We start from the raw sequence: 27894 nt of genomic DNA, 5'->3' as shown, positions 1-27894 counted from the left end.
AAAAAAGAATCCCACTATTGTGTCTGTATTCAATTCATGACGTAAATAAAATTCGGTAGACATTTTCAATTGACACTGAAAATGTAGTAACAATAAATCTGAATAATTAGTACCTCTAATTTTTGCTCGCGAGACCAATGAAATACTTTTAAAATTATTAATTTTCTTTTAACAATATGAAATCCTACAATCAAGTATAGCCCCGTTTACATTTTAACGCTATATCTTGATCTCAGCTTTGGTTTCCCAATCGAAAAGTCCAAAATTCAATTAACATCTTGCACTCAACATTATTTTACTAAACTCAATTCATAACTCAAATATCATTCGACGTGAATCGAATTTTACGATAAGCAATCCCTGCCCATTGTAAAGCGTTTGTGTGGATATTCTAGATTGATTCTATTTCCCATCCATTAACATTTACGGTAGAATCTGCAGTTATGAAATGTCATTGAACTATTCAATAAAACGCGCCAATATTATTTCCCGAGTTTATTATAGGATATAGGAATTTAACACAACGCAGTCAATAAAATCACAACCGCTGTTCTCAGTCGCTTCGATTACCCAAAGCACATCTCTTTCATATCGATCCACATTCAGATTAGCTAACGATGAGTGTCAATTAGCAAATACATCAATACCAAAAACGATAGGACAAATAAAGAATGATATTTGGTTTGGATAATAAAAAAAAAATAGTGATGAAAAAGGACATGTTACACATTTAAAATTTCTCATCGTATTTATTTGTTGACGATTATACAGCCTTTAATTATATAATATTGAGTTAAACGTGTGTCGTCAACTTAAACATTTTAATAATATAAAGTAAAAAACATTTTGTATCACTTAAATACCGAGCCGAAACGTAGCCGGGGCGTGGTTTAACATTACAACGTTACAAAAACATTAAACTTGCGGATAACCAAATTGCATAAGGTACGTTGGGGTAAATTCGGACGCTATTTCAAGATGTTACGAGTGCTCGCGATTTTATTTTACCTGTATTCTATAATAATTACCGTAATAAATCATTAACTGGGCTATATAATATTATTAAATATACTAAATGGTGTATAATATATATTTTTTAATTCTTTAAAACTAACAGTTAATGTTTTAAGAGGCTTTAAAAGTGTACCATAGGATCTTCACAGGTATAGTTTAGACTACTCTCTAAAGCCATCCGTCAACACTTAAGGGATACTACAGTTTATGGAAAGTATATATTCCTATCTTAGTAAAGTAAAGTTAGCTTAAATTTATATTTCAATTTTCTAGGCATCCGATATACCCCCCCTCCCCTCTTAGGAGTAACACTGTATATATTTTTAAATTTATTTAAAGACATATTACGTTCATGTGTAATTAAATAACAAATCAACAAAACCAGTCATTCACCAGCGCCTAAAATATAATATAAAGACTGAATTTACGCGTCTGCGTGTACCTATAAACTTTGACAACACACACAATTTTATATGTGCAAGATCGGATGATTTTAATCCGTTCTTTACCGACAATTTTTTTATACCATGTTACCCCTCGTGCATTCTTACCCCAACGCACCTTATTGTGGTTATTCGAAGTAATAAATTTATCCAGTAAGTAATACAGTACAGTCAAGTATACACTGAAGTAAATGTTTTATAAGAAATTTGACGTACTTAGGTCTAAATAACTACAATCATGAGGTATTCGAGAAACACGCAAGGGTAAAAGCAAGCTTAGTATTGTATACGATAAAACTTTGCTTCAGCATGTAGTAGTGTATTATAGACAGAAGAACCACATGTTTCTTTTTGACTGCGCTTAATTTAGCATTCGCACGTCAATCAAACTACCAAAACCTAAAAGCAATGACCGATAGATTGTTACAAATTACATCAATTTGATATAACATGATGAAGGATAATACTTGCGTGCGGCGAACGTTAATCGATCATATTGTATATTTGTATAAAATTATAACCGCGGCGCAGACTACTTTTTTCAATACATAATACTCTACGGACACTGTACACTATTTTCACAAAACTCGGCATGCACATGATTTATAAAAAGCCTCGTGAAATATAATATCTCGAAACGGAACAAAGTGATGTGAACGGTGTAAATGTAAGCGGCGATAACGTACGGATGTCATATATGAAAAAGTATTTCCAAACGTATGTAATATATTATGTATGTTATATAATATATTTTATAAAATTAATATGAATTATGGAACTACATCTACGCCACATCTGATAAATTATGTTACTTATGACTACTTGAAATATTTATAATAGAGAAAATTAAACCCTTTTATGAAATTGAAATAACAGGGCAACATGAGGCTCACACACATTATCGAACCAATCGTCACCGTCACCAGTGCCGAGAGAGGAGTTTTCATAAAACAGGTTCTAATAACGATCATTTATTTTGGCAGTTCATTTTACAACCACATTTATAAAAAAAATAGTTCCAAGTCCGATATGATACCGTCTATTATAATTTATAGATGTAACTTCCACTCAGGTTCTGGCTGCGTCATGTGCATTTAGAATGTACGATAGCATCACGTTAAGCGTATTTGTGTTTGTATCACCTAGTAACTACTTCATAATGGCTTATCTAATATTTAAACATTAGTGTGATCTATACAAATGTCTCTTATAAAATTTGTAATCACCACTACACTTACAAATACACCTTTATGGTAAATAGCGCTCGATATATTATCATCACTTTGTTCGACGCACCGCGACATAGTATATATTGCTGTCATCTAGTAACTAACGATACATGTATAAACGTACGATATCTAAAATTCGCATTCAACTAACCAAATAAGCTTGATCGATTATAGTTAAATATTCAAACGTATAGTGCAACTGTGTAATCATAAGTGGCGCTAACCATTCGCAACAAGTAAACATGAATAGGCACTAGTGTGTGAGGCGAGCGCACGAGACCCGTGCGCCAGACGGTACAGTAACAAACAAATCTCGACACGCGGCCGCGCGACCAAGCGACCACGCGGCCTCTACAATGACTCCATCACATTATATTTAAAAAATCTACCGATACAGGATGTATAAACATTTGGCATGGATCATTTGTTTCATGAATACAATAAAAGAATAAAAAAAATAAACTCTTATTATTATTTAGAAGATGTAATATTGAAAGGCTTAAACAATTTAACATTTTTTGTTTGATTTTGTGGTCACTTAGAGGTTCTTTTAGGCACCGTATTCACTTTCTTTACTGGTTCGCCAAATTCACAGATACAGGGAAACGTTTTGTGTGAATACTAAAGTTTCGCATCAGATCTCACATAGGGGCGTTCATTAGCATCTAGCTTATATATAGTCTGGCATACGTCACCGGGAATAAATGTTTAAGACTAGTATATAATAATACCTATAACCGAGGTGACTCGGAACTTATTTTCGTACTCTACAACATCAAAAATTCTGATTATTACATCATTTTAACTATTACTATAATATAAGTGTTACAGGAGCGTATATATAATATAACATTGTATATATTTAAAGAAAACAAAATGTGTAAGTTTAAAGCATAAAGCATATAACGTTTGTTCAAAATTCCTGTTTATTTCATGGGGCCTGTTGGAGACTCAACATTCCACATGTTTCAAACAACCGAACAGACACAACGGTTTGGCAACCACCATATTATATACCCAACTATTTTATATTTCACATGGAAAAAATATTTCTCTTTCTGTCCGTGCCTTTCATATTAATGTTTACCGTTAAACAGGGATATATAGGAAGCAAAGGTAGAAAATCTAAATTAATTACAAACAAAGCAAATTAACTGTAATTAAACATATCCATCTTCATTATGAAGAAATCTTATTTTCACCTAAATTACAGTGGAGTTGCTTCATCTGGGAATAATTTCGATCTTAATTTAATTTCTTTGCACCCTGGAGCTCATTTGCTCCGTTTTACGGCATTGAACAACAATCATAACACCGCCATCCAACGTTATAGGAAGATGAATCGATGCCTTACAATAAGTTTCGCACAATTTTAAACACTTCGATCATAACGCATACCCTCATTTAACGCGTTTATGTTAAAATGTATCTACTATAAAACAATTGGATGATTGCAATGCAGACCACATTGCATCGAGATATTAAATACTAAACTACGGTTAATGGGTAGGGCCCACGGTTTTATTCATTTTAATTTCAACCTTTAACTAGGGAAATTGTTTGCAAATTGGATAACACAAAATTCAAGTGATATTGTCACGAACATGTTCTAAATATATGAATATAAAAAAAATATATTCCTAGCTTCACTGAACTTCGGTGGTACATATTAGGCACCGAAGCAAAATTAACGCATGCGGGATTTGAATTAGAACGAGAGAAATAACTTCGTGAAGATACAAAAATAATAAAAAGGATGCATGCGGTATTGTAGCTGATAAAATGCATTTAGGAAAATAAGGGTTCTCTATATTCTACTGTGTCAATATTACGCATTTGAATTTGCCAAAATCATAAATTAATAGAAAATAGCCTAAATATTGTTTATCAACATTTCTTATTTAAACAAGTTTATAATTCGTGGTTACATAAGCAGCTATTTGATTGTAGTCTCGTTACAAGTAGTAATGAAAAATATAATGCCATGTTTGAAGACATTAGAGAACGAAAAGTGGAGGGTATGCACGTTTAAATTCGAAAAAACATACCTACTTACAACACCTGCCTTATAACTTGTTAAAGTTTACAACGTTAAAAGAGCATATAAATTACAAATTCTACTCCAATCATATGGAAACATTACGATTTATCAAGCTCGTGCCATTTTTTTTTTAATGAGAGCGTTTATACGTAATATTTCTCCTCGATAACGTCGGTTTAGCATCTTTGTTAGCTTTCAAATCATTAGTTTTATCGCCCAGCATAAACAAAACGTTCGCAGGGCAAATTTTACACAAAAGAAATAAAAAAATCGTTTTGACAATTGTTTATTATACTTTTCCGTTGCTTTAAATTAAACCCTAAAATTTAGCAATACGTTTAAATAAAAACTTGATCACACGTTGCTTTTTAATTAAATTTAAAGAATTTTCTTTAATTGTAAAAAAAATGCATATTATTCATATGATTATTCGAATCGCTTTATATTTAATGCATTACTTGCAAAAATAAATCTGATGCCAGATCGTCGCTCTAATTTACAAAATCAAATATTGTCGTTGAAGGAAATCTATAGTAAAGTCTATGTGAAAACAGAAATATAAATGGCACTATCCAAAAAAGAGTTATTTCTTTTTGATATTATTATAGTCTTTAGTCTTAAAGGACTCGCCGGAGAACTGGTTTGACGACACACCCGTATTGTAGAGATCTCACACACCACTCGAAAATTTCTTAAATTACAGCACACTGATGTCAATAACAGTTGTGCCCACAAGAATATGTGGATTTAAACCTAACGTTTTGACGAGAATCTGTGGTGCCATTAAAATTAATATATGAAGTTAAAAGTTAATAAATCGAATGTACTTTGTATCTGTAAATCGATTTGATAATAAACACAAGATGTTCTCAAAATATAGTTTCATCCTTTTCTGTAATAAAATTTTGAATCTAATGAGTGTTTCGAGTGATACGCGCGCTAACATGGATGGTCTATAATTTTAATCTTTTTATGTACAATTTGATATACAGAAAGCTAAGTTAGCACATTAGTTACCACCACCGCATATGGTCAAATTAATAATATTTTTTACAAAAACATCATTGTTAAATATCGACAAATTGCTATAAAAATTTCCGTCTCTTAACACTCGCTAATTTATAAAATACCGAAAGCAAACCATAAGTTTGTGATTCTGACATTCGCCTACATCTGATGGTTGTGAACTTAAGCATTATATATAAGGCATATGAGAAAATAAATGGGCGCACCGGACGGGCGAAGATAGCGTGTCGAGAGTTGAACGAGTCCCAATGCGTTCCATTTTTTGCACAAACTTAATAAAGGATTTCAAAAATAAAACACTGTAAAATGATAAACTGTACCACTCAAATGAGTTGCCAGCTATGTATACAATACGACTGTTTTTTGGAAACCTCAATTCGACGTTAGTTCAACTTTAAAAATACCAGAAGATGTAACTCAATGTTCGAACGACCAATATAAAATAAAGTATTTGCATAGTGCCATTTATTTAGATGGTATAACTAACAGTGATAATACAAACAGAATAAGATAGCTTTAACAATATCGAATAATACGTATGTGCAGCGAATTTTATGTGGAGACCGATAAATGAGGCTCAGTATCGTACAGAAATGGTCCAACGGGAGACACACATTTAGAATTGACAGCCGTTTTCGTTGTTCCCTACACATAACATTAACACTGCGCTACTCGTATCATACCGACGAACCGAGAGCTGCGTTATCTGCCATATAACAAATATTTGAACACATTTTTTATTGCTTATCGAGATAACTTAGTACGTTGTAGATGCCAAGAAAAAAAATAACTTTACTCGGAAATAGTTCCGAGTTGCACTGTGTACTTAAACATTAGGTAGTCAATAAGTTAAAGGTGCAAGAATAAACTGTTCGGAACTAATTGCTGAGACATATATTTTAACGTCAACATATAATTTAAATCAGTCTCAGTGTCAATGTAATAAAATAACAAGTGTTAATTTGCGGGCACAACACAACACAAAATTATGTTAACCCGGCCAGCACTGGCCGGACGCCTGTTAGAACACAACATGAGGTAAACAATTAAGGTATTTGAACATGACAAACCTAACGGGTATGACGCTGATAATAACATCACATTCATAAAGTCTAACAGCTCGTTGAATTCCGTTGTTTGTAATCGATCTGTGCATACATAATAACAAGTAAATAAGTTATGAGACGACATTGTTTGACCACAAAGATACCGTGAAGTTTACAACATACCATCAATTAAAATATTCTAATAGCGATATTTTTACTGTTACATTAATTCAGTCTTTGGTTCTATCCCAGTACGTTTCATAATTGTATAAAGGCTTCCGCCATTAAAGAAAATTTTGTTCGTACAATATAAAATTAACCATATCACAAGAGTATTATTAGAGGCGGCGGCCCGTAACAAGCGAGCTGTGAGGTTAATACGAGGAGGCCAAGTAACACTAAACGACTAGCAGGCTGCCCTGTGAGGGCGATAATTCTTTTTTAAACATAATTTTATTGCACATGAAATTTTCACACATCACAGAAAGAACATCGCGTACAGAGATCTTTTCTAAACGCAACAACAACAAAAGAATAATTCACCACCGTCCAACAGCAATTTTTTGAGAAGCGCACACAGTGCTGGCGACCGCGTATTAACGCATTTGCAGAGGCACACCCCCGAGTATAAACGCCGACCAATACACAAGTAACAGTCGTCCATACAGTGCCTCGTAGAGACTTGTCCAGAACACAAGCCGGTCGGACATCATCTCGATATACATTACAACTAGACACTATATTTACATAAGGGTATGTCAAAATGTGTTACAAAACTTTACAAAAAAAATACAAAACAAAATACATGGAGCGGCAACCCGCATGGGGCGCTTGCGTGTTACGTGCCGCCCGCGACTGAACTTGGCAAACCATAACAATAATACACTTGAATAAGGAATTATACAAACGGAATTTTGAACAACGTGTCTATGCGAAAAAGAACCTCTCATGTATATGAAAATTCTAAATAAGCAACTAAAGTCCAGTTTAATAAATTTGATATGTTCTTCGCTTATGGGTCATAAGCCACATAGATGCTGCTTTTGAAATTTGTTTTTGTCTTCGACTATGATTAGTAAAACTAACAAAACAAATTTTCTAAATGCTGCTAAAGTTGAAGGATCAATCAGTCTCTCACGAATACATTGAAACAATCTGAACCGAAAATAAAACATCAGGAGATACCTACGAAATGTGGAGGCCTTACTATGTCGGTCCTCTCTTCCTCTCACTCTGCCAATATTTCTGCAACATGCACAATACATTTGTAAGGACACTAGATTTTATGCATCAAGTATGTTTAAAAAATTTTAGATGAGTGTTATAAAAAATATCTATAAAGCTGTGGATACGTACGCATGGGCGAGATATATAACTAGTTCATTGTTTTGTCTTGCATTGAAATTTCTATATTAATAAATTTTATCAAAACTTTCCTATTAATTGAATTATTCTCCAGTGGATAATTCCTATTATAATTTTCGTCTTAGTTAAATGTTATCAACATCAACAAGTTTAACCTGAGTGCACTACGTGAGAATTTAAAATGTTGTGTACGTACCTGCGACAGGACGTCGGGGGCGGAAGCCTCGCGTGCCGTCGGGCCCGCGGGGCGTGCGCACGATCACAACGCGCGGCCCGGCCGCCTCCTCCAACGAGGCGGTGCGCAGTCGCGCCAGCAGACGTTCCGGCCTCTCGCACCGTCCCTTGCTCGCCGCCGGCTTCCTGCTCAGAAAAAAACAGGAGATCATTTATTATATCATGAGTGCTAACGTTCAATCTTTAGAAGTTAATAAAAATAGTGAGACTCACGCAATTCTAACGACATTACAGGCGGATGATTTGCCATTCCTCGGATTGGTGAGCATCACAAACTCGACCGTGTCGCCAGGCTGCAGCTCGGACGGCGTGCCGCGCACCTCCGACATGTGGAAGAACAGACGCCGATTGTCCTCGCCCTCCAGCGACAAGAACCCGAACCCGCCTGAAGTCACGACCAACATATTACTCACACTTGACCAACTTGCCTCGCATTAAAGCGTCATCAAAATTAACCGCAAATAAAATACACATTTCAATGAAAATTACATTGTAGTGAAACTATTTAACTATTCTAATTACTTTTACATATGGACTATCAAAATAATGAAATTTTTGAGAGTCCATGCATAAAAGTAATTGGAATCATAATACGAAATATTAACTAAAATTATGAAAACTCCCTCTCAGTAGTAGAGGAGGCCCGCATTAGCAGTGGGCAAGTATATAATACGGGGCTGATATTATTATTATTATGAAAACGACAAATTTATTGTCCGACCCCCGTTTATGTGATAAACATCTTTATCATCCACAGCCTGTAAAGTCCCAATACTAGATATAGGCTTCTGTTAAACTATGCCACCTCTCCCAGCCTCGAGCAAATCGTATCCAGGTATAACCCGTAATATTCACAATACCGTATCGCCGGACGGCCAACGAATAAGATGATGGATAAGCAGCATAAAATATTAAGTATTGTATTTATATGACATGGTTATACTTACAAGTAGCGTTGCCTTTTTGAGCGACATTAGATGTCCGAGAAAGCACGACAAAATATAGGTGATATATATTCTATTATTATGAATACTATAAACTCCCATTACAAAGAGAATGTTTATTTAGTTAGAACTAGTTACAAAAACACGTCAACATTTTTAAAGAATTGAATTTCATATTTGATTGAAAAACATTTTTATTGTTCTTGGATAAAAATTTCTGAAGGTCCTTGGCAGTGGCTAGGTACACGTTGTTTGCAATCAGAAATGTTTGAAATTTATATTATTTTAGAAAAATTATTCAACATATTGAAAAAAATATCCTAATCCATATACTTTTTCTAATTATACCAATAACATCAAATCATCCACCATTTTGGTCAAGTCATTATTAATGCCCTCTTTTTACCACACACTGCATAAACAGATATTAAATATAGTAAAAGCGTAGTGAATAAATAAACCTAACAACATGTGTTAAATGGTAGCATGATCATGTTAGAGTACTTCACAATTTACAATGGTAATGAGCAGTTTGTATAATACTATTCCAACCGGTTTTTCTTCACAAACTTGTCAAATAATATATAGTGAATAAAATGACAAATGGGGCGACTTCTTTTTCGAAATATTTTACCCTTCGGCACTGATAAGTTTGATAGTTCTTTTCGATTTACTCATATGAAGCATAACTCATATACGAGCAAACTGTATACTATAATTTGTTTGATGTTTTTAGTGCCAACATAGTTTAGTAATGAAATTGGTAAAATCACGGACCTCAGGTAGCAACCAGTAAGCAATAAGTAACTAAAGAGAATAATAAGTTCAACCCTAACCGGAACTCATTTCCAAAAGGTTCCAGAATGGCAAGGCTTATTCTTATGTATATAAGAAAGCTCTGTGTACCTTTAATGGCATCAACAGTGGCGCGTCTCTTCTTCCTTATGGGCACGATGTTGGTGGCCCTGCCTTCGATGTCAGCTTGGAAGGTGACCGGATCGCTCACTTGCAAGATCTCACGCTTGCACGCTAGACCCATTATGCCGAATTCATAGTTGATGCCAGCCTCCGTCTGAATCATTCCTAGACGAAAAACTTATAACTGAGCTGGTACGTCAACTTATAAAATTGAACCTGTATTTGACTTGCGCCTTAAATGTATATCATTACAAAATAATGAATGATCCACCAATGTCAATAACACAATATGATGGTATTGTGATGGCCTGTAGTTTAAATAAAAACTAATTTAATTATATTAATGAACTAATGTAACTATAGTGAATATCTACATATCTATAGAATATATATCACTACTGACTGACTTACAAAACATTACCATTGATACAAATTATGACGACATAGAGGCGCAGGTCGAAATATTCTCTCCAGCAATGATTTTAAAGCTGTATTGTTCATGATTGTCGCGTGGCTGTACCTGAGTAGTGTGCCTGGTCGGGATTGAGTGCGCGCAGCGTGCGAGTGACGGTGCCGCTGAGTGTGGGCTCGAGCGGTTTGGCAAGAGGCACGGTGCCACGCGGCACAGGCCGTACGAACTCTGCGCTGGCGCACCCGCCGCCCGAACCGCTGATGCGGCCCAGCGTGTACTCCACCTCCGCGCCCAACTCCAAACTCTCCGGAGTGCCCTCCAAGTTACTGCAATCCATATATTCACTCTATTATAAATCACTTTACGGTTATAACTTCGAAAATACATAGAATAACATACATGTTTTGGGTAATGTTAGTTTAAATTGAATGATTCATACTCTTTGAGGAGTTCGTGAAATCGCTAATATAAAACATAGGGATAATATTGGACCGACAAAGGTACTTTTTCCGTTTATTAATTGACGTTGTTAGTTCTTACTATAAACACAGCATTAGACGCCTTTGAGAAAAAGTACAATTATCCTGGCAAGCACATATTAACTATATTGCAATGGCAAAGTATGCCGGGCCGTAAGGCAGCGGTTATCGCAACATAACCGCTCAGTCGTCCTCCAAGGCTGGGCGGTAGTAGGAATAAGGGTCTTACTCCGTGGCAAATATTTTGAGTCAGATTTCCTTTCGGACAAAGTCACCCTTCGCCACTGCTATAAGGGTATTTTTATAAATTCTACAAAATGAAAAAAATGTTGTTATTTAAAAGTAATAGCAATAACAATTTAAGAGAAAATTCTCGCCTCGTAGTAAGCAAGATTTTATATTGTGTACTAATTATGGTATAGGCTCGTATATAACATATTTAGAAATACGCAAGGGCAAGTCTAACGCTTTATTTAAGATAGTTCCATACCCTCCGCATAGGTATATGCTAGCATACAAGATTATATTATGTGTCCTCAGTGGCAAATACAAGGAATAAGAATTGTGGATCATAGATTTTATCAAGTTCGGATTTTTTGTGAGGTGTTTAGTTGTTTTTTTAATAGCATTGTTAACTACTCGTGTGTTAAACGTGTTTTTTTTTTCTAACAAGCACTACAGATTTATAATAAAACAAATCTCTTCTTAACTAAAAGTGTAGATGCCACAGTTTCAGATAAACGCCCTTAGGGCGAGGTATACAAATAAAAAGTTTCCACAGTATTGTGGACTAAAAAATCAATTTAATATAATATGTTCTTATAGTCTGGCGAAATATTTCAACCGTTTTCTTCTAAGTTTTTAGATATTTGAATCTTATCGCCATATCTATAAGGATAACCAACATGTGTCCAAAACTAAGTTCAAATTAAATATGAAAATACGTATTGTAGCAAATCCCTACAATAAAAAAGCATTATTGTATTATTTGCAAGTACGTTATACCTTCTGTTGTGAATGTAATTTTCATTATATGTAATACAAAATAAAATAACCCGTGACGGAGTTCCAGACACAGATGTGCCCTTTGAAATTTGAGAATAAACACCATTTTTTATATGTATTGTGCACTAGGCGGCAAGGGTCGAAAACAAGTTTTATAGCCAACCCTTGTTGGAAAGACATCTTTTGGAAGATCTTAACTGTGTCAGTCACAGAAGAAATTCCTAATAATATCTACACAGGCGTGTGTACTTATCCCCTAAAATCAGGAGTATAATTAACCTGCATATTATATCTAATTTAGTATCAGAGTATCGAAAATTGTAACATTATTATAAAACACTAGCTGACCCGACAGACGTTGCCCCGTCTTAACTATGAATTTGAGGCGCGCATTCTGTCAATCGCTGACAGTTATTTCAAACAATTGACAGTTATATAAAATTTACATTTTGGTTAAGTTTTCTTAAATTTTCAAATTTTCCGCGCAACTTTTTAAATTTTTTCTTTCTTAAGAACCTTCTCCTGGCAATAACAAACACAACAAAAAAAAAAGTGAAATCGATCCAGCCGTTCACGTGTGATGGCGTGACCAAGGGAAATACCGATTCATTTTTATATATATAGATTATAAAGGCATAAAGCTGTTACCTTAATGATATCTAAAAGTGCATAAATGCCTACATTCCAACACGTAATTCTTAATAATTATGATTATTTTGTAACGGAGTATGTACTCTTTGCAGTGTGGGCCAGCAAACGATCGATTGGCGCACCTGATGCGTTATTTGCAACGTCTATAAACATCTGCTGTACTTGGTCACTTGGATGCTCTCTCTTCACGTCAATCTACTGCGAGACGATGTTACCACCGCAGCTGAGCCGACCTATTATGATGAAAAGTTAGTTTCCATCATAATCCTACTTATATTATGTAATTGCAAAAGTTTGTGGCTAGGATGCCTGGATGTATGTTCCTTTTTCACGAAAAAACTACTGATCGGATTTGGATGAAACTTTACAGTAATATTGGTTATACCTTAGAATAATACATAGGCTACAATGTCTAATAATTTTGTGTAATTTGGTCATAATAGAATACATATCAAGTAAATCGAAAAAAATGCTATCGTGGCATACCTACGCTGCCTAAACCGTTGACGTTGAACAAAGGTAACGTACCGTAGGATTGTTTGTCTTAAATATTGTTAAATAAAAGTCCGCGACTGCATATAACTATCTACCTTTCATGTGGAAGCCACAATGACCAAAATAGTGAGCCATAAATTCGATTTGCTCAAAATCTACTTGACCGATTTTTATGAAGTTTCGTATGGAGGTAGTCGACCCTGGGAAGGTTATAGGCTACTTTCTATCCCGGGAAAATATATAGCGGGACTTTTATCCCGGAAAACTCGTTCACGCGGGCGACGCCGCGAGCAAAAGCTAGTTTCATCATAAATGTCCAAAGCTTAATTTTACCAAGTCTTCACCACGCTGTTATTCGACATAAGTTTTTAATTTGATCTTTATATGGTGCAGCGATTCTGCACGCAACAACTAGGGAACTTATGTTTTAAAAAAAGGAACGTAGACATCAAAAAAGTTTATAGTCGATTTTAAGCTCTTTATGACAACAAGAAACGTGGTATTTAGAAAAAATATTGTACTTTTAGCAAAAAATATAAATGAAACTCCTCACATGATTTTATGCGAGCATCGACATGGAAGTCAAGTGTACGAAAAGAAAAGTGTGAAAAAATGTTCAACTTATTTTCTTTGATTCCGACTATCTCTATCGACCTAAGATATTTCGTATAGTCACTGGGCAAATACATATAATGCGACCCAAAAAATAAGTAAACCGAAATTATTAATATGAAACATCCATAGATGCTTGAGGTTCTGGGACCACTTCTATAATCCCTATTATGCAATAGAACAAATTTTGTCTTATTGTTTTATCGAATTCAATTTAATAGTCTTCCTCGCGCTTAACTTTCAGTGAAATATAGAATTTTTATTCTTCTCTTTTGTTATATTTGAAGTATGAATCAAAAAGATATTTTTATAATATGGACAGAACAGGCGACGTCTAATTTTTTCAGTAATCACACGCAAAACATAAACCAAGAAAAAAAATAGCATATAATAAATATTCCTTTCTAAAATAAGTAAATAAGTGCGCACGCACCAGCTTTTCAACTACCCTACTATTTCAGGGCAAACAGCGCTTTTGCAAAAAAAGCACGTCGCAACTCGCATCAGCTCAACTGACTGGACAGCCCCTGTGGCGCAGTTGCACGCAAACGCGGCATGACTACCGTACTAAATAAAGTTATAGGTTCAAATCCCGGGTCGTGCCAAGTGATATTGGGATTTTTTAGTCACTATCGTCCCGGGGTTTGGATTTGTACGGTAAATAGCAAAAGACTTGCTCCCTATTATATGGGACTGAATAAAACTAGCAAAATGTGAGAGTGTTACTCCTCTACCTACCCCTGATAAGGGAAAAGGACGTGATACTATGTATATACGTACGCAACAGCTAAATACGTAATAATATTCATAAATTGGGAATTGAAAAAATTCACCTCAAAATTATTCAATTACGTAGCCCCAGCTTAAAAGCGTTTTCTTTATATCATATTTTTTTAAACTACCTTAATGCCTTACATTAATTGTCACATTCAACAAATCATGTGGATGTAAAACTGTCACACTTTTACCGAAAATATATTATATTTGCTAATTGTAGGATATATTTTATATCCGCCTGGATAGCGCCATAGTGGCCCACGTAAGTGTGTCGCGTTCCGGGATCAGCCTGTGTATCTGGTTTCAACAGGCCGGCAAAATTGTGTCGACTACCGAAGGGATATCATCTCTCGTCAGTCGACATTCTTTTTGACGCCACTCCACTTACCATCAGCAGCAGAGGGGTCACATTGCCGTACACGTATGAAAAAATATGAACTAAAAACAAGCTACATGAATACGAAGGATTAATGTTTGAATAAGCTTAGATAAATTATAGTTCGCAGTAGCTTTTTCTGGCATAAAGTTACATTAATTACTACGCCAATGATAGCAGGGTATCTACTAATAAACAAGAAGTAACCATGGTTTAATTGGTATGTTTGCCATGATTTTTTCTATAACGCACTCCAAATAATATAAAACGTTTAATAAAAAAAACATTTAGCATTACATATATCGATTAACAAAAGAATAAAATATTGTAACACCATGGCTTTCACCAACATAACCCTCAACTTAACCATTTTCATAAATAAATTATCAATGCCATCTACGTCAGCGAGACCAATTGCAAAACTATGTTTTTTTTTTGTTTTGAATTATATATTTAATAGCTAGGCGGTTCCCGTAAATAAGCTAAATACGTGCTGTCGTGAAAAATACAGAGAGACATCCAAAACAAAATAAAGTACATGCGTTCACTATAATATAAACAGCATAAACTTACTATAATAACTTAATATAAACTTATTATACAATAAAGAAATTATTTACAAACAAAAGTGTAGCATCAGGAATCATAAATCTGTGTGAGTAATTAAAGCGTCTAATTTCGTGCATTATAGAATACCATTTTGATTACTGTTAGTATCTATCGAAAAGTTATATTAACTCTGATTGATTTGTAAAACACGTGTTCACTTTGGTATTTTTCATAATTTATTTGACCGATTTCAGTATTATGTCATGGTCAGATCTTAAAAGGTTCATGAAATAGTTGTATTTCATGAAATGGCAGACTAAAACTGACCATATCGTTTATATGTACACCGACGTTTGATGATACGTCAATCCACAATAATACGCGAAGATAAAATCCTTATACTACTTTCGAAGCACATTGTGCACAGCAAGAATTATGGGATTTGGCATAATTTAAATGCATATAGAGAAATAAAGTTTATGTATAATATGTGAGAATTGGGATTGATTAATTGTATTGCGGTCGAATTTTGATCAATGTGCTACCACAACTTCTTAACAATAAAGTATAATCTGCATCAGCAATAGCTCTAATTAACTCAAGGGCATGCTGCCGAAGAGAAAGCAACAGATACATAATAAATTCATCATCCATAATAAATCGCAGGAGCATTAACACATAATGTAAAATTAAACTGGAAAATACAACGAAATAAAATGCGTTCGCAGGTATGCGTCTCGTCTCTCTCAGTAACACTACACTTATTCAACGTCGACAAATTCTTGGTAATATGATAACCGTGATATTTTTATTGAAATTATTTATGTGCTAGTGGGATAGATCACAATTTAAACAGCACCATAGGGCGTGTATCAGGATAAAATGAAAATTGCAATCTTCAAACATTTTTTTTTACTTAATTTAACACAATTATTAATTCTATAGTAAATAAAACCAATATGCAAAATAGAGTTTTAGTAGAATATTAATAATAGGGCATACCTGAAGTGGAAGAACACCTCCTTGGTGTGGTCGGAGGTCTCGATGAAGCCAAAGCCGTCTTTGAGCGCGGCGATGAAGCCGTGCATGGGGGGGCGCGCGCCAGCCGAGCTGCTCGCGCTGCCGTTGCTCAGCCCGTGCTGCACCACCACCGACATCGCCACCAACTCCTTCGTGCGCTTCACCTACAACGATGACACGGCCACGCTCAGCCGCGGACACTACTCACTCCTTACACCGCCCACACCGAAGCTCGAGTTTTCAACCACAATATATAAATGACCCGCCAAGCAAAACTATTTTCTATAAAATTGTAAAACTTATGATTTAACAAATTTATAGGCGCCGAAAACTCGAACTTGTCAAAAATAAAAAAAGCAAAAACAAAAAACTGACAAGTCAAATATATATTAAATGATAAGTGATATTAAAAACCTGAATACCCATGTGCACAGAAATTATATATATTTATGATCTCCATGGAGCAATGCATAAGCCATACCTTAAAAAGTAGTGGAATGAATGGCACAGGAGAGTGAGAGATGAGGTGAACAGCAGATATCGGCACGACATTTTGAAGACATCACCGTTCGCCCTAAATGTCATACCTGATCTCCAAGCAGCATTCCAAATGGTTAAGGAAATTCGCTAAATGGCAGACTTACGCGCAATGTATTCTGATGATCACTCAACACAATGTACCGCCTTCTATGAAGTTGGTATAGCATAATAATATGTTACCTGATACAGATCGAAAACAACTTTGTCCCCAACACGCGGCAGCGTCTTAGATTCACATTTCTTGGCCATAAAAGGCAGAGTTTTCTTTGTCTGATTGATCTGACAAGTGATCAAGCCATTGGTATCCTGTTTAAAGTAACGGTTTATAAAACAAATTTAGATGCGATACATAAAAATAAAATACGAACAACAAAAAAATATTAGGGTTTAATCTACATGAATACGTGTCCACAGAAATTTTACATCTGCGGTAATCGTTGGTAATGTTGTAATAGCCGGCCAACCATCACATACCCGAGGTAGGCACGGATTTGCATAAATGATCAACATTGAACATCACAGATGTAATGCAAACGCAATAAATAATAACACGTCTTCATATAGAGGAAGCGTCAGTTGTTGCTTGTAGGTGTGAAGTGACTTACAGGTGGTGCGGGTCGGGTGGGGCTAGCGGTGGAGGTGTGGGCCGGCGCCTCCTTGGCCACGACGCCACGCAGCCCGCGATCCACCAGCGTCTCGAAGTGCACCGAGCCCGCTGGCAGGTGCTTGATGCGGATGGCCGACTGGCGCGTGTTCATGTTCGAGAATGTCGACACCGGGTCCACCGTGAACTCCACCTGTCCCACCAGTCACTGTTAGCCCTCATTCAGACCAATACGTTTTAAAACGTAAAAAAAAGTTTGCTATGATGTCAGGTCATAATTATTAGATCTGAATTCAGATAAACAATGACTACTCATCACAAAATGTAATCCAATACAAATTACATGTTCTACATTATACTTTCTAAATGAAGGCGTTCGTAATCACATTTTTTATTTCTTTATAAATAGATTTTATAATTCCAATATATACCTGAACATAACACTGTTAATCGAAAAAAAATCTATACTATTATATAAAGCTGAAGAGTTTGTTTGTTTGTTTGTTTGAACGCGATAATCTCAGGAACTACCGGTCCAAACTGAAAAATTCTTTTTGCGTTGGATAGCCCTTTGTTCGTGGAGTGCTATAGGCTATATATCATCACGCTATACCCAATAGGAGCGGAGCAGTAATGGCTAATCTTAGGAACTACCGGTCCAAACTGAAAAATTCTTTTTGCGTTGGATAGCCCTTTGTTCGTGGAGTACTGTAGGCTATATATCATCACGCTATACCCAATAGGAGCGGAGCAGTAATGGCTAATCTCAGGAACTACCGGTCCAAACTGAAAAATTCTTTTTGTGTTGAATAGTCCTTTGTTTTTTGAAAAATTATTAGTTTTGAGAGCTTCCGTTGCGTGCGCTGCGTAAACGGTTAAAGTTATGCAACAATGATGTATGACGGGATTGTTTCTCTTAAAAAGTTCTTAAAAATATATTATAAAACAAAGTCCCCCGCTACATCTGTCTGCCTGAACGTGTTAAACTCAAAAACTACCCAACTATTAAGATGAAATTTGGTATGGAGACAGTTTGAGACCCTAGGAAGAACATAGGCTCCCGGGAAAATATATAGCGTGACTTTTATAACGGAAAACTTTAGCCCGAAAAACTTTATAACGCGGGCGGAGCCGCGGGCAAAAGCTATATAGTATAAATGAAACCTTACCTCGTCTCCCACGCTAAGCTCTTGGCCCAGGCGAAGCACCTCGGCGAAATGGAAGAACATGGTTTGTTCCCTTTCAACGCACCGGATAAAGCCGTACCCCTCTCGGAGGGAGCAAACGATTCCTTGCTCTCGCCTGTGCACAAATACCACCAATTCTATTAACCATATCGCGGAACAAAAATACAAATAGTTTGAATTTCACAACATAGAAAATAAAAAAAAACACTGCTTTACAAAAAAATAAAACAATATGCAAAAATAAATCATAGTTAGAACCCAGTAATTCCATTTAAGCCATTTAAATATTCTCAATTTCAATCAAATCAAATCAATTTATCTGCCAGCTCCGTCTAAGACTAAGAACTGTAGAGATTGTAGAGAATAATTCGGTTCAACTCGAGCAATTTAAACAAATAATGTATATTAACTCTTAAAAACTTTCTCGAACATAAAATAACGAAGTTCAGAACGTCTCGCAATTGTAATACAAGAGCGAGGGCTGACAATGGTTCGAGGAACATATCATTGCAATACAATGACGAATGTAATTCTTGTTTAACCTACCGTTCACCGGACACGTTGAAGGACTCGTCAAGTAAAGAGATGTAAGTGGCGCGCTTTAACTGATCCCTCCGGTCAGTGGCTACTTGGAATTGGACCCAATCGCCGTGGCGCAGCGTGAACTCGCCACATTGATCTTTGTCGCCAAACGGTACCTACAATATTATATGCACAATGAGCTGATCGTTGCATTCGACATGTTACAGATTACATATTATGCTTTTACCGCGGATATGCACTTCTTTCGTTATACTCTTTGTAAACTGATGCTGCCACTATCGTAAAGGTTTCAACGAGAGTTCATTTATAGCCGGTATCACAAGGTTATAGCGAGTATATTTTTTGTGAAATTCAAATAGATAGATATTATATATCATGAACTGAATTCTTAAAATTTTAACAATACACTACCTCAATAAATTGGACTACGTGATAGGACTAATTACTATAATTGAGAAGGATTAATTTCACGCATACAAATATGCACCCAGACTTGCTGTCGATATGTATACTTTAGATCCCTTATTCTAACTAAATAATTAAAATATCTACATATTGAATGAAATACGTTTATGATAATCTATATGTTACATATTACATGAATTAACAACAAGTACGTTAAGTTTGCGCTGTGTATGCATCGAAGACAATTACCTCGACTTCGGAGTGATCGGCGGCGCGGTACCTAATGCGTCCGGTGAGAGGGTCGTTTTGCGGCACTCGCACAGTGTTCCCGCGGTCCAGTGGTTTCAGCACTTGACCACGCATTATTTCCGGGCTCACGTCCTCGAACACAACGGAACCGCTGGGAAGCTTAGTTATGTTACAAGCCACCTCTTTCCCCTGAAAAGAAATAACATCACGTATAAAGCCGTTACAAAACTTTACAATTCATTAATGATGTGAATGTGTTGTGTTAAACTCACATTTCTAGTTTGTATAATAAACTCGACATCATCACCAAGAGTCAACTCCTCTCTACACTTGGCTTCAGAGAAATGGAAGAATATTTCCTTCACAACATCCGCACGCTCAATAAAACCAAAGTTTTCTTTCATAGAACATACCACTCCATGGTACTTCACTGGATGTACAGGATTTTCAAAACGAATGTGACAAGCGCCTAAAGTACCTCTAGAAAACAAAACACAAATTATTGGATCAAACCATCAATATATCAATAAATAATACGAGTTGTAGAACAATTTATATATTTCGTACCTCTGATTAGTTGCAATCTGGAAGCTGACCGCGTCACCGGTGCGCAAAATAACATTACCCTCGACATCGTCTTTTGTGTAAGGCAAGAAGAAACATTCACCACGATTTTCGTAAGAAATTCTGCCAGTACTATCCCCTGACCCCTCGCCCTTCACCTCAGTCGTAACAGTACCGGTTACTCTGGCTTCACTTAATACCTAAAGTTTATATTAACGTATTGTAATACAACATTTACAACAAACAAAACATTTTATTATATAGTAGCTGCTACAAGTGAGTGTTCCTTACCACTTCCGGTGCAATTTTCGTGACGGTGGAGGCGATTGGTTTTCCGGTGCGTCTGTCATAAGTCATTTCGAATTCGACTGGGTCACCTATTTTAAGATGTTCAGTATTTCCACTGAACTGACTAAAATGAAAGAAGAGACGAGCCTGCCTCTCGCAGCATTGTATGAATCCATAAGAATGAAGAAGCTTTTCGATGATCCCTGTTTCTCTAATAGGTGGGTGGTTCACGGAGTCATATTGAGATGAATTATTAGTGGAGCCAGACTGAAAAACTGAATCGCCCATGGGGCATCCATCGATATTGTATCCAACCGAGAACCGGTTTCCACCACTATTTTTGGAAACGCTATTGTAGTTGTCCCTTGGCGAGCTTGGGTACTCACTACTGTAAGTACCTGTAAATAAAAATATAGCGCATTACAAGATGAGCACACGCAAAGAACGAAATTAGCTTTTTTTATACAATATACAATATTTTTCCATATTCCGACCATATGAAACTCGAACGCGCTAAAACCTTTGCATTCCGATTGAGTTGGGAATATCAAGCAAGGAATACATATTTAACGTAATGGAATTACGATACTGTGACAAATAGGCCACCAGACAGAAATAAAACACTTGCAGCTAATAGATACATTAAAAATTATACTAAACAAAATTTTCTCTTTCGTATTAGTCTATTAGTATACCGAAGTTATAAACGTTCACTAAGAGATTTTAAAAAAACGAAAAATATTTAGATTAGCATGTCTTAAGCAATGCATCGCAAATAGGATTATCATCAAATCTTAATCTTTTAATGCCACTTATTTTCCAACCACAGTTGTTTACTAATACTAATGTTTACTTTAGACGATAATAGGTATTGCCTCACGAATAATTTATAATTAATAGAAAAGAAAACAGTGGTACTTTTAACGGCGTAAAAATCCCGTATCCTAAATTGAACATCATTCTTGTATATTTGTTTTTTACTTGCTCACTTCGAACTGAGTCCAAAAAATTATTTAAGGTTCGTAATATATAAACATAAAAACACGAATTGGAAAGAAATTATTATGCTTTTATGTGTTTAAGTTTAATTATTTTTTGGATTGTAGTGGATATCAAGACAGTTTGCCTTTTGTTAAAAAGATTTTAGTTTTTGCTTTTTTGTTAGTTTATAAAATACATTGCATTAAACCCAACTACTTGAAGAATCAGACTCATCCTATTTCATTTTGAGAAGATCCCTACTGCGTCTTCGAAGGACAAGATCAAACATAAATATTTTAAATTTGCTAGTAGGTTAAAGCTATACCGAAGCCAACAAATGAAGACTGTGATTAAGGAGTTCCTCTTTGCATCTTCTAAAGTCAAAATCCTATAGTCTATACCAAATAAAATTAAAATGGGACCATTCATAAGCTATATGATAACCATCGTAAAAAAAAAGCATTTTATGATCGGACCATGGGGTAAAACACAGCGAGTTTCTTATTGATATAATAAATATAATTTAAGACAATTTAAAAACTTTACTTCATCTAATTACTTTTTATTTTTAAAACTTCATCCTTGTGTCTAGCACAGTTGAAGTATAATGGAAAAGTGATCTGGCTAAATATGAGGAGCAAGAATTTTAATAATTGTTCAAAGCCTTTGCAATACAATTGACAGTATTTATTTTTGTTGTTGTTGCCTATGATTGGATTAAGTGTCATATTTTGGTGAAAGTTGCAGAAAGTCGCATTGGGTTGTGTCATTCTGTTCGGCGATATAGCCCCTTACTGCATCATTAAAGTTTTTACATTTGTCATTCTACATGCTGAACATCTCTGAATTAATTTTAAAATAAAATTTTTGTAGTTAGGTAGAACAGTGTTTCACAGTCAATGTAAGTCTGATTACTTGACAAGAAACGCCCTAAGGAGTTTTAAACATAATATTATAGTTCTTTTTTAATTCGATATAATGACGACACGACACAGTTATTTTGTATATATATTACCTAATCATTACTACAAGGTCATAATAAAAAAAACATTCTATTCAAATCTTTTTATGGAGACAATGTCATTGTAATATATAATAATAATGACCAAAGAATATCCAAAAAAAGTTAACAGACCGGAGTTGCTACCTCAACTGTGATAACAGATGATCTCAGTAATTGGTACATATTTTCATTCATTTATTTATTTGCACTTTATATAATACAAATCATGTAAAGATAGACTTAATTTGAAAGACATTATCAATGACTGGTCAGTCAACCTGAAACTATGCAGAGATAAAAACATAGTATGTGCATGAATCTAATAATAAGAACTATCCATGCTATAGTAACTATAAGAGAAAATAAATAAATAATGCAATAGACAAATGCATTATTTTTATGAAAAAATCTACCTTTGTTTCATAGTTTTAAACAGGGATGTTATGGAGCTCCGTAACCGTAACCGAAACTATCGGATATCCGAAATAAAAATATATCCGTAACCGTAACCGTATCCGTTATAAAAGTTTCGGATAAGTTACGGATAATATGTTCCGACAGGTTTTTGTTTCACCGCTCACGCACTACGTGAATTTTGTATAGTTTGTTTGTTATTTTTAATCATAACATAACCTCATTCATAAATAGTATATTTTTTTATTTAGTATAGTCTAGGAAGTTTAGTGTTATGTACAAAATTAATTTATAAGGACAAAATGCGTCCAAAGACTTTTTTTTTTTTTTTTTTTTTGCTCAAGTTAAAGGTAATTTTGCAAAATTTTAACACAGTGTGATAAAAACTTTTCACGAGAGGAGATGGCACTACTTCACTGAAACTTCATATTAAATTAAAACACAGAGGTTTTCCGAACACCCATGCCCCGCAATTAGTTCATCGATGATTAATAATCGACGATGACGAACGATAGTTAATATTCGTCGCCCTACTGTATTACATTATATTTATTTTATTTTTTTTAATTTTACTTTAATCTATTATCCGTAACCGAAACTACCGGATAATCCGAAATAATTACATATCCTTAACCGTATCCGAAACCGATATAATTTTATTCCTATATCCATATCCGTATCCATATCCGAAATTTCATATCCATAACATCCCTGGTTTTAAATATAAGCTGCTAAGGAAATGTTTTAAATTAATATAACCATGATAGACACAATAAACAATATAATAAAAAAAATAAAAGATTATATTTTAAAACAGTATTTACTGCGTATATATCAAAGAATTCTTTATCAGAATTATTATATACTAAATCATAATAATTCCAACTGTTTCTCAATGGATTCTAATCAGATTACAATATGTAGGACTACAGCTGACAGTAATAAGTGCATTAGAAATTTAGCTTGGTCAATTTTAACTTGTCAAATGTTATACTGTTGCCAGGAAAATAACACTAAAGATTTTTTTTTATCATGACACAGCTACAAAGCTCCCAAAAAATATATTTAAACCCTAGCAGACTAAAACCTGACATGGAGAATAAAAAATCTCCATATTGTGGTAAAATAAGTACCTGATTTCTTGTATTGACATGTAACTGTAAAATTAAGAAGCAATCTGTCCTAAAACAGCTTTATTTTGCTGGCCAGGCTATAAATAATCCTTTGTCTTTTGCCATAAAATATATAGAAAAAACTATATCAAATTACATCAATACATATTTTATTATACCAACTCATCACCAACTTACTCAACCAAACAATTTCTTTGAATATAAAATATGGTAAAAATGCAGAATTCTTTCTATTGCAAATTCAGCTCTAATGTATCAATATCTAACAACAAAGAATATTGATTGGATAACGGACAGACTTGAATTATATTGAAATAATCAGTTTAGTCCTACATGGGAAAAAGGCAAAACAATTCATTCACATATCCCTTCTAAAGAAAAACCTAAATTATATGTTTTGGGTTCATTGCTTAAGGTGATTACTATGATGCTGTTATCTAAATGAATTGAAGTCTGAAACTATAAATTGTTTAAGCAAATTATTTAAGTGATCAGTTACAATATTTATAAATAAAATTCTATATTCAGATTTTATATCTATTATTTTTATCCTGGGAAAAGGCTTCTATGAAATAAAGCCACAATTATATTTCACTAATTATAATATTATTCACGTGTCAATTAATAATATTCTAATTAGGAATATTTTTAATATATTTTTTTTGGTTTAGTAATAAATATAATTTAAATTAATTAGCCAATAATGTAAACATACAATAGCTAAGAATTAAACTATGATTACATGACTAAACTAGATATGCCTGCATATTTTGGATGTTTACTATTTATGAATCACAAAAAGGAATTCTAATTTAGAATCATTAGCTAATGATAATAATCCTCCAGATGTTAAAAGCAGGTGTATCTGTTATAAATTAATAATACCTACAGACATATCACAATAATATTCTACTGAGATCAAAATATCAATTATAATCAAATAAAATTACCTTATATTATTGCAATTATATAATCTACCCATTAAAACATTTATAAAATGACAAATTAAATTATCAAATGATATAAAATCAAAATAAGAGATATTTTCCAGTACAAAAATACTATTGTCCTAAATCTTACCTTTTTATCCTAATTAAATTAGGATCCTTTCTTGACTATGTCTATTTTTAAGGAATTTGAAAAAAAACAAGATAACCAGAATTTAAACTACCATTTATGTATGTATTTACTTTACTACATCACATGCAACACAAGGGTGTGGTCTTTAGTAAAAATTATAAAGGGTAGGTTTTTTACCAATGTCTAGAAGTGTTAAATATAAATCATTGCTCTGTGGCTGTCTACAACTCTACACATGATAAATAATTCCATACTTGTTAATATAGATGGATATAAGTAAAATGTAGGTAAGTCATTATTTTCAGCACCAATTTTACAAAACATGTAAAAGATTGTGCAAATATACAATGTTAGAAAACATTTTTCAGTTTAACATGCATTTGAAGGCATCCAATGGACTATAATACAACATATAGAAGAATAGGAAATATTGCAAAAATATGTAAATATATCACCTGTAATAAAAAAAATATTAGGCCTAACACTTACATATATTTTTATATGAAATATAAAAATGTATGTAAATAAAACTCTTTAATTGTACCAAATAGAATTTACAAATTATTTAAGGTAGATATCAATAATGCCACAACCGTAAGGTGGTGGCCTGTTTCATACCTACAATTAATATTAAAAAGTAGCCAGTAAGTAGAACAATAATTAAAAAAGACAATAACTTACCATTTCGGTAAGCTGGCTTGGCTTGCATGTTTGAGTGCTGGAGGTCTAAAATGTCTTGCAGGGGTGATGAGTGTGAATCTGGCGGCTGGAACATTTTCCACTGAGGATTACTGGACATGTTTCTTAGTTACTTTCGTCTTCCTTGTATTGTGAAAATGTCTGAATTATGTACCAATATTTTTATATATATGTGTATATATATCACAGAATCTTGTGTGGTGTTCAAGTTTTTATATGACTGTCGAATTTTTTTGAATCAAATCACATTTTCATTTATTCTAAAAGTTCACGGGAACACGGCGGAGTCTTTGATGCGAATGTCACAATTTAAACACCAAAACCACTAATGTTGCAAAATAAAACTAATAATGATGATGTTGTGTTACTAGGTCCTCAGATGTCTTCAATGCTTGCTGAGTCGAAGCTCCGTGGTGCATCGGCTCCGTTCTGTGTAATGGTAGGATCTTTTTGCTATCGATACGTCTCTAAGCCGACATTCACAAGCTGCAAAAGAGACGGTCGTTACTAGTTACTAGCTATATCAAACACAATTCTCACACGAAAGCGCGACCTGACACCCGACAACCAAGATTCATTGGTTACAATAACGCCGGATTACAATAAAGCGACGCAACCGAACGTCGTTCTACATTTTTATTATTGCTATCTAGGTAGGTATCGGCCGCTTGATACACCGATCAGCGCAAATTACAGCGACATCCTACTCCCAAGAACCGCAATAACTACATATATTACGCCAAATATCATATCACATATCAATTGAACGATAGTTGATAATTTTTACCGACGGACAACGAGTCTTTAGTAAAGCAAATAAATATAAAACCATAAAATTATCAAATCTCACCACGACACAGCATAGCACTGACGACATACCGCCATATTGAATGTCAACATTTATCACGACTTCAATCCAGCCATACACCCTAGTTACAAAGTGAAAGAAAAAAAACTGAATAAAGGGGTTTTTGATTTACGGACAGAATACGGATGGTAAAACTACGATTTTTTAAAATTTTGTGCTTATTTTTTTGTCTAAAGACGTAAATCTATCATATGATTTAATTTTTCTATTTTATGACAATCCAAAAAAATATTTGCAGCCAGTGGTGTTTTTTAAATATTCTTTCTAGGTGACATCTTACAGAAAACAGAGGTTTCATATTTTTAAATAATTCATATCGATAGGCAATTTCATCTAGATACAATAGATAAATAAGATAATTTCAATTAAGTTGGGAAACCAAATTATGCAATCCATATGTGTCTGAAATCTACCAATTCAGGAGAAATATATCGCTTCAAATCTAAGGACGAATTCAAAACGGAATGACAAATCTAAAATATGGGATAGCGATATAGGCAACCGCCCGTGTTAGACAATGATGCCTATTCATTGTTGTCCCTTTCGGCGTGCTCAATGATGCTCAATAGTTGTCAATATTTTTTGTCAAGGTGTTTTTAGCAACATAATTAGCGTTTACTAGCGACTGATCCAAATAACTTTGGAGTTTGCCATTTCAAGTGTAAAGTAAAAGTTACGCTAACTGCTACTGTAATTTCAT

General features: G+C 34.4%; 1 protein-coding gene across 1 annotated transcript; it reads right to left on the bottom strand.

Moving 5' to 3' along the window:
• Positions 1-480: 480 nt before the first annotated feature.
• On the bottom strand, positions 481-27402 carry LOC115452056 (cold shock domain-containing protein E1). The gene is made up of 16 exons (XM_037443953.1): positions 27177-27402; positions 26309-26812; positions 21020-21414; positions 20732-20928; positions 20437-20644; positions 20165-20353; positions 19514-19665; positions 18950-19082; positions 17782-17973; positions 17357-17482; positions 16619-16800; positions 10781-10998; positions 10249-10425; positions 8612-8783; positions 8361-8524; positions 481-8044 (listed from the first exon to the last, which is right to left on the bottom strand). The coding sequence occupies exons 2-16, from the start codon at positions 26424-26426 to the stop codon at positions 8028-8030; spliced, it is 2640 nt and encodes an 879-aa protein (XP_037299850.1). The 5' UTR covers positions 26427-26812; positions 27177-27402; the 3' UTR covers positions 481-8027.
• Positions 27403-27894: the final 492 nt, after the last annotated feature.

The sequence above is a fragment of the Manduca sexta genome, chromosome 27, assembly GCF_014839805.1.
Source record: "Manduca sexta isolate Smith_Timp_Sample1 chromosome 27, JHU_Msex_v1.0, whole genome shotgun sequence".
Lineage (NCBI taxonomy): Eukaryota > Metazoa > Arthropoda > Insecta > Lepidoptera > Sphingidae > Manduca > Manduca sexta.
This window is presented reverse-complemented; position numbering and strand designations above follow the sequence as displayed.

Excerpts from the sequence above, each read along its gene's own strand:
- LOC115452056 (XM_037443953.1), bottom strand. The coding sequence starts at position 26,426 with ATGTCCAGTAATCCTCAGTGGAAAATGTTCCAGCCGCCAGATTCACAC. Across the intron at positions 20,929-21,019 it reads CGAAAATTGCACCGGAAGTG|GTATTAAGTGAAGCCAGAGT; the intron begins GTAAGGAACACT and ends TATAAACTTTAG. Across the intron at positions 19,083-19,513 it reads TTCAACGTGTCCGGTGAACG|GCGAGAGCAAGGAATCGTTT; the intron begins GTAGGTTAAACA and ends ATTTGTGCACAG.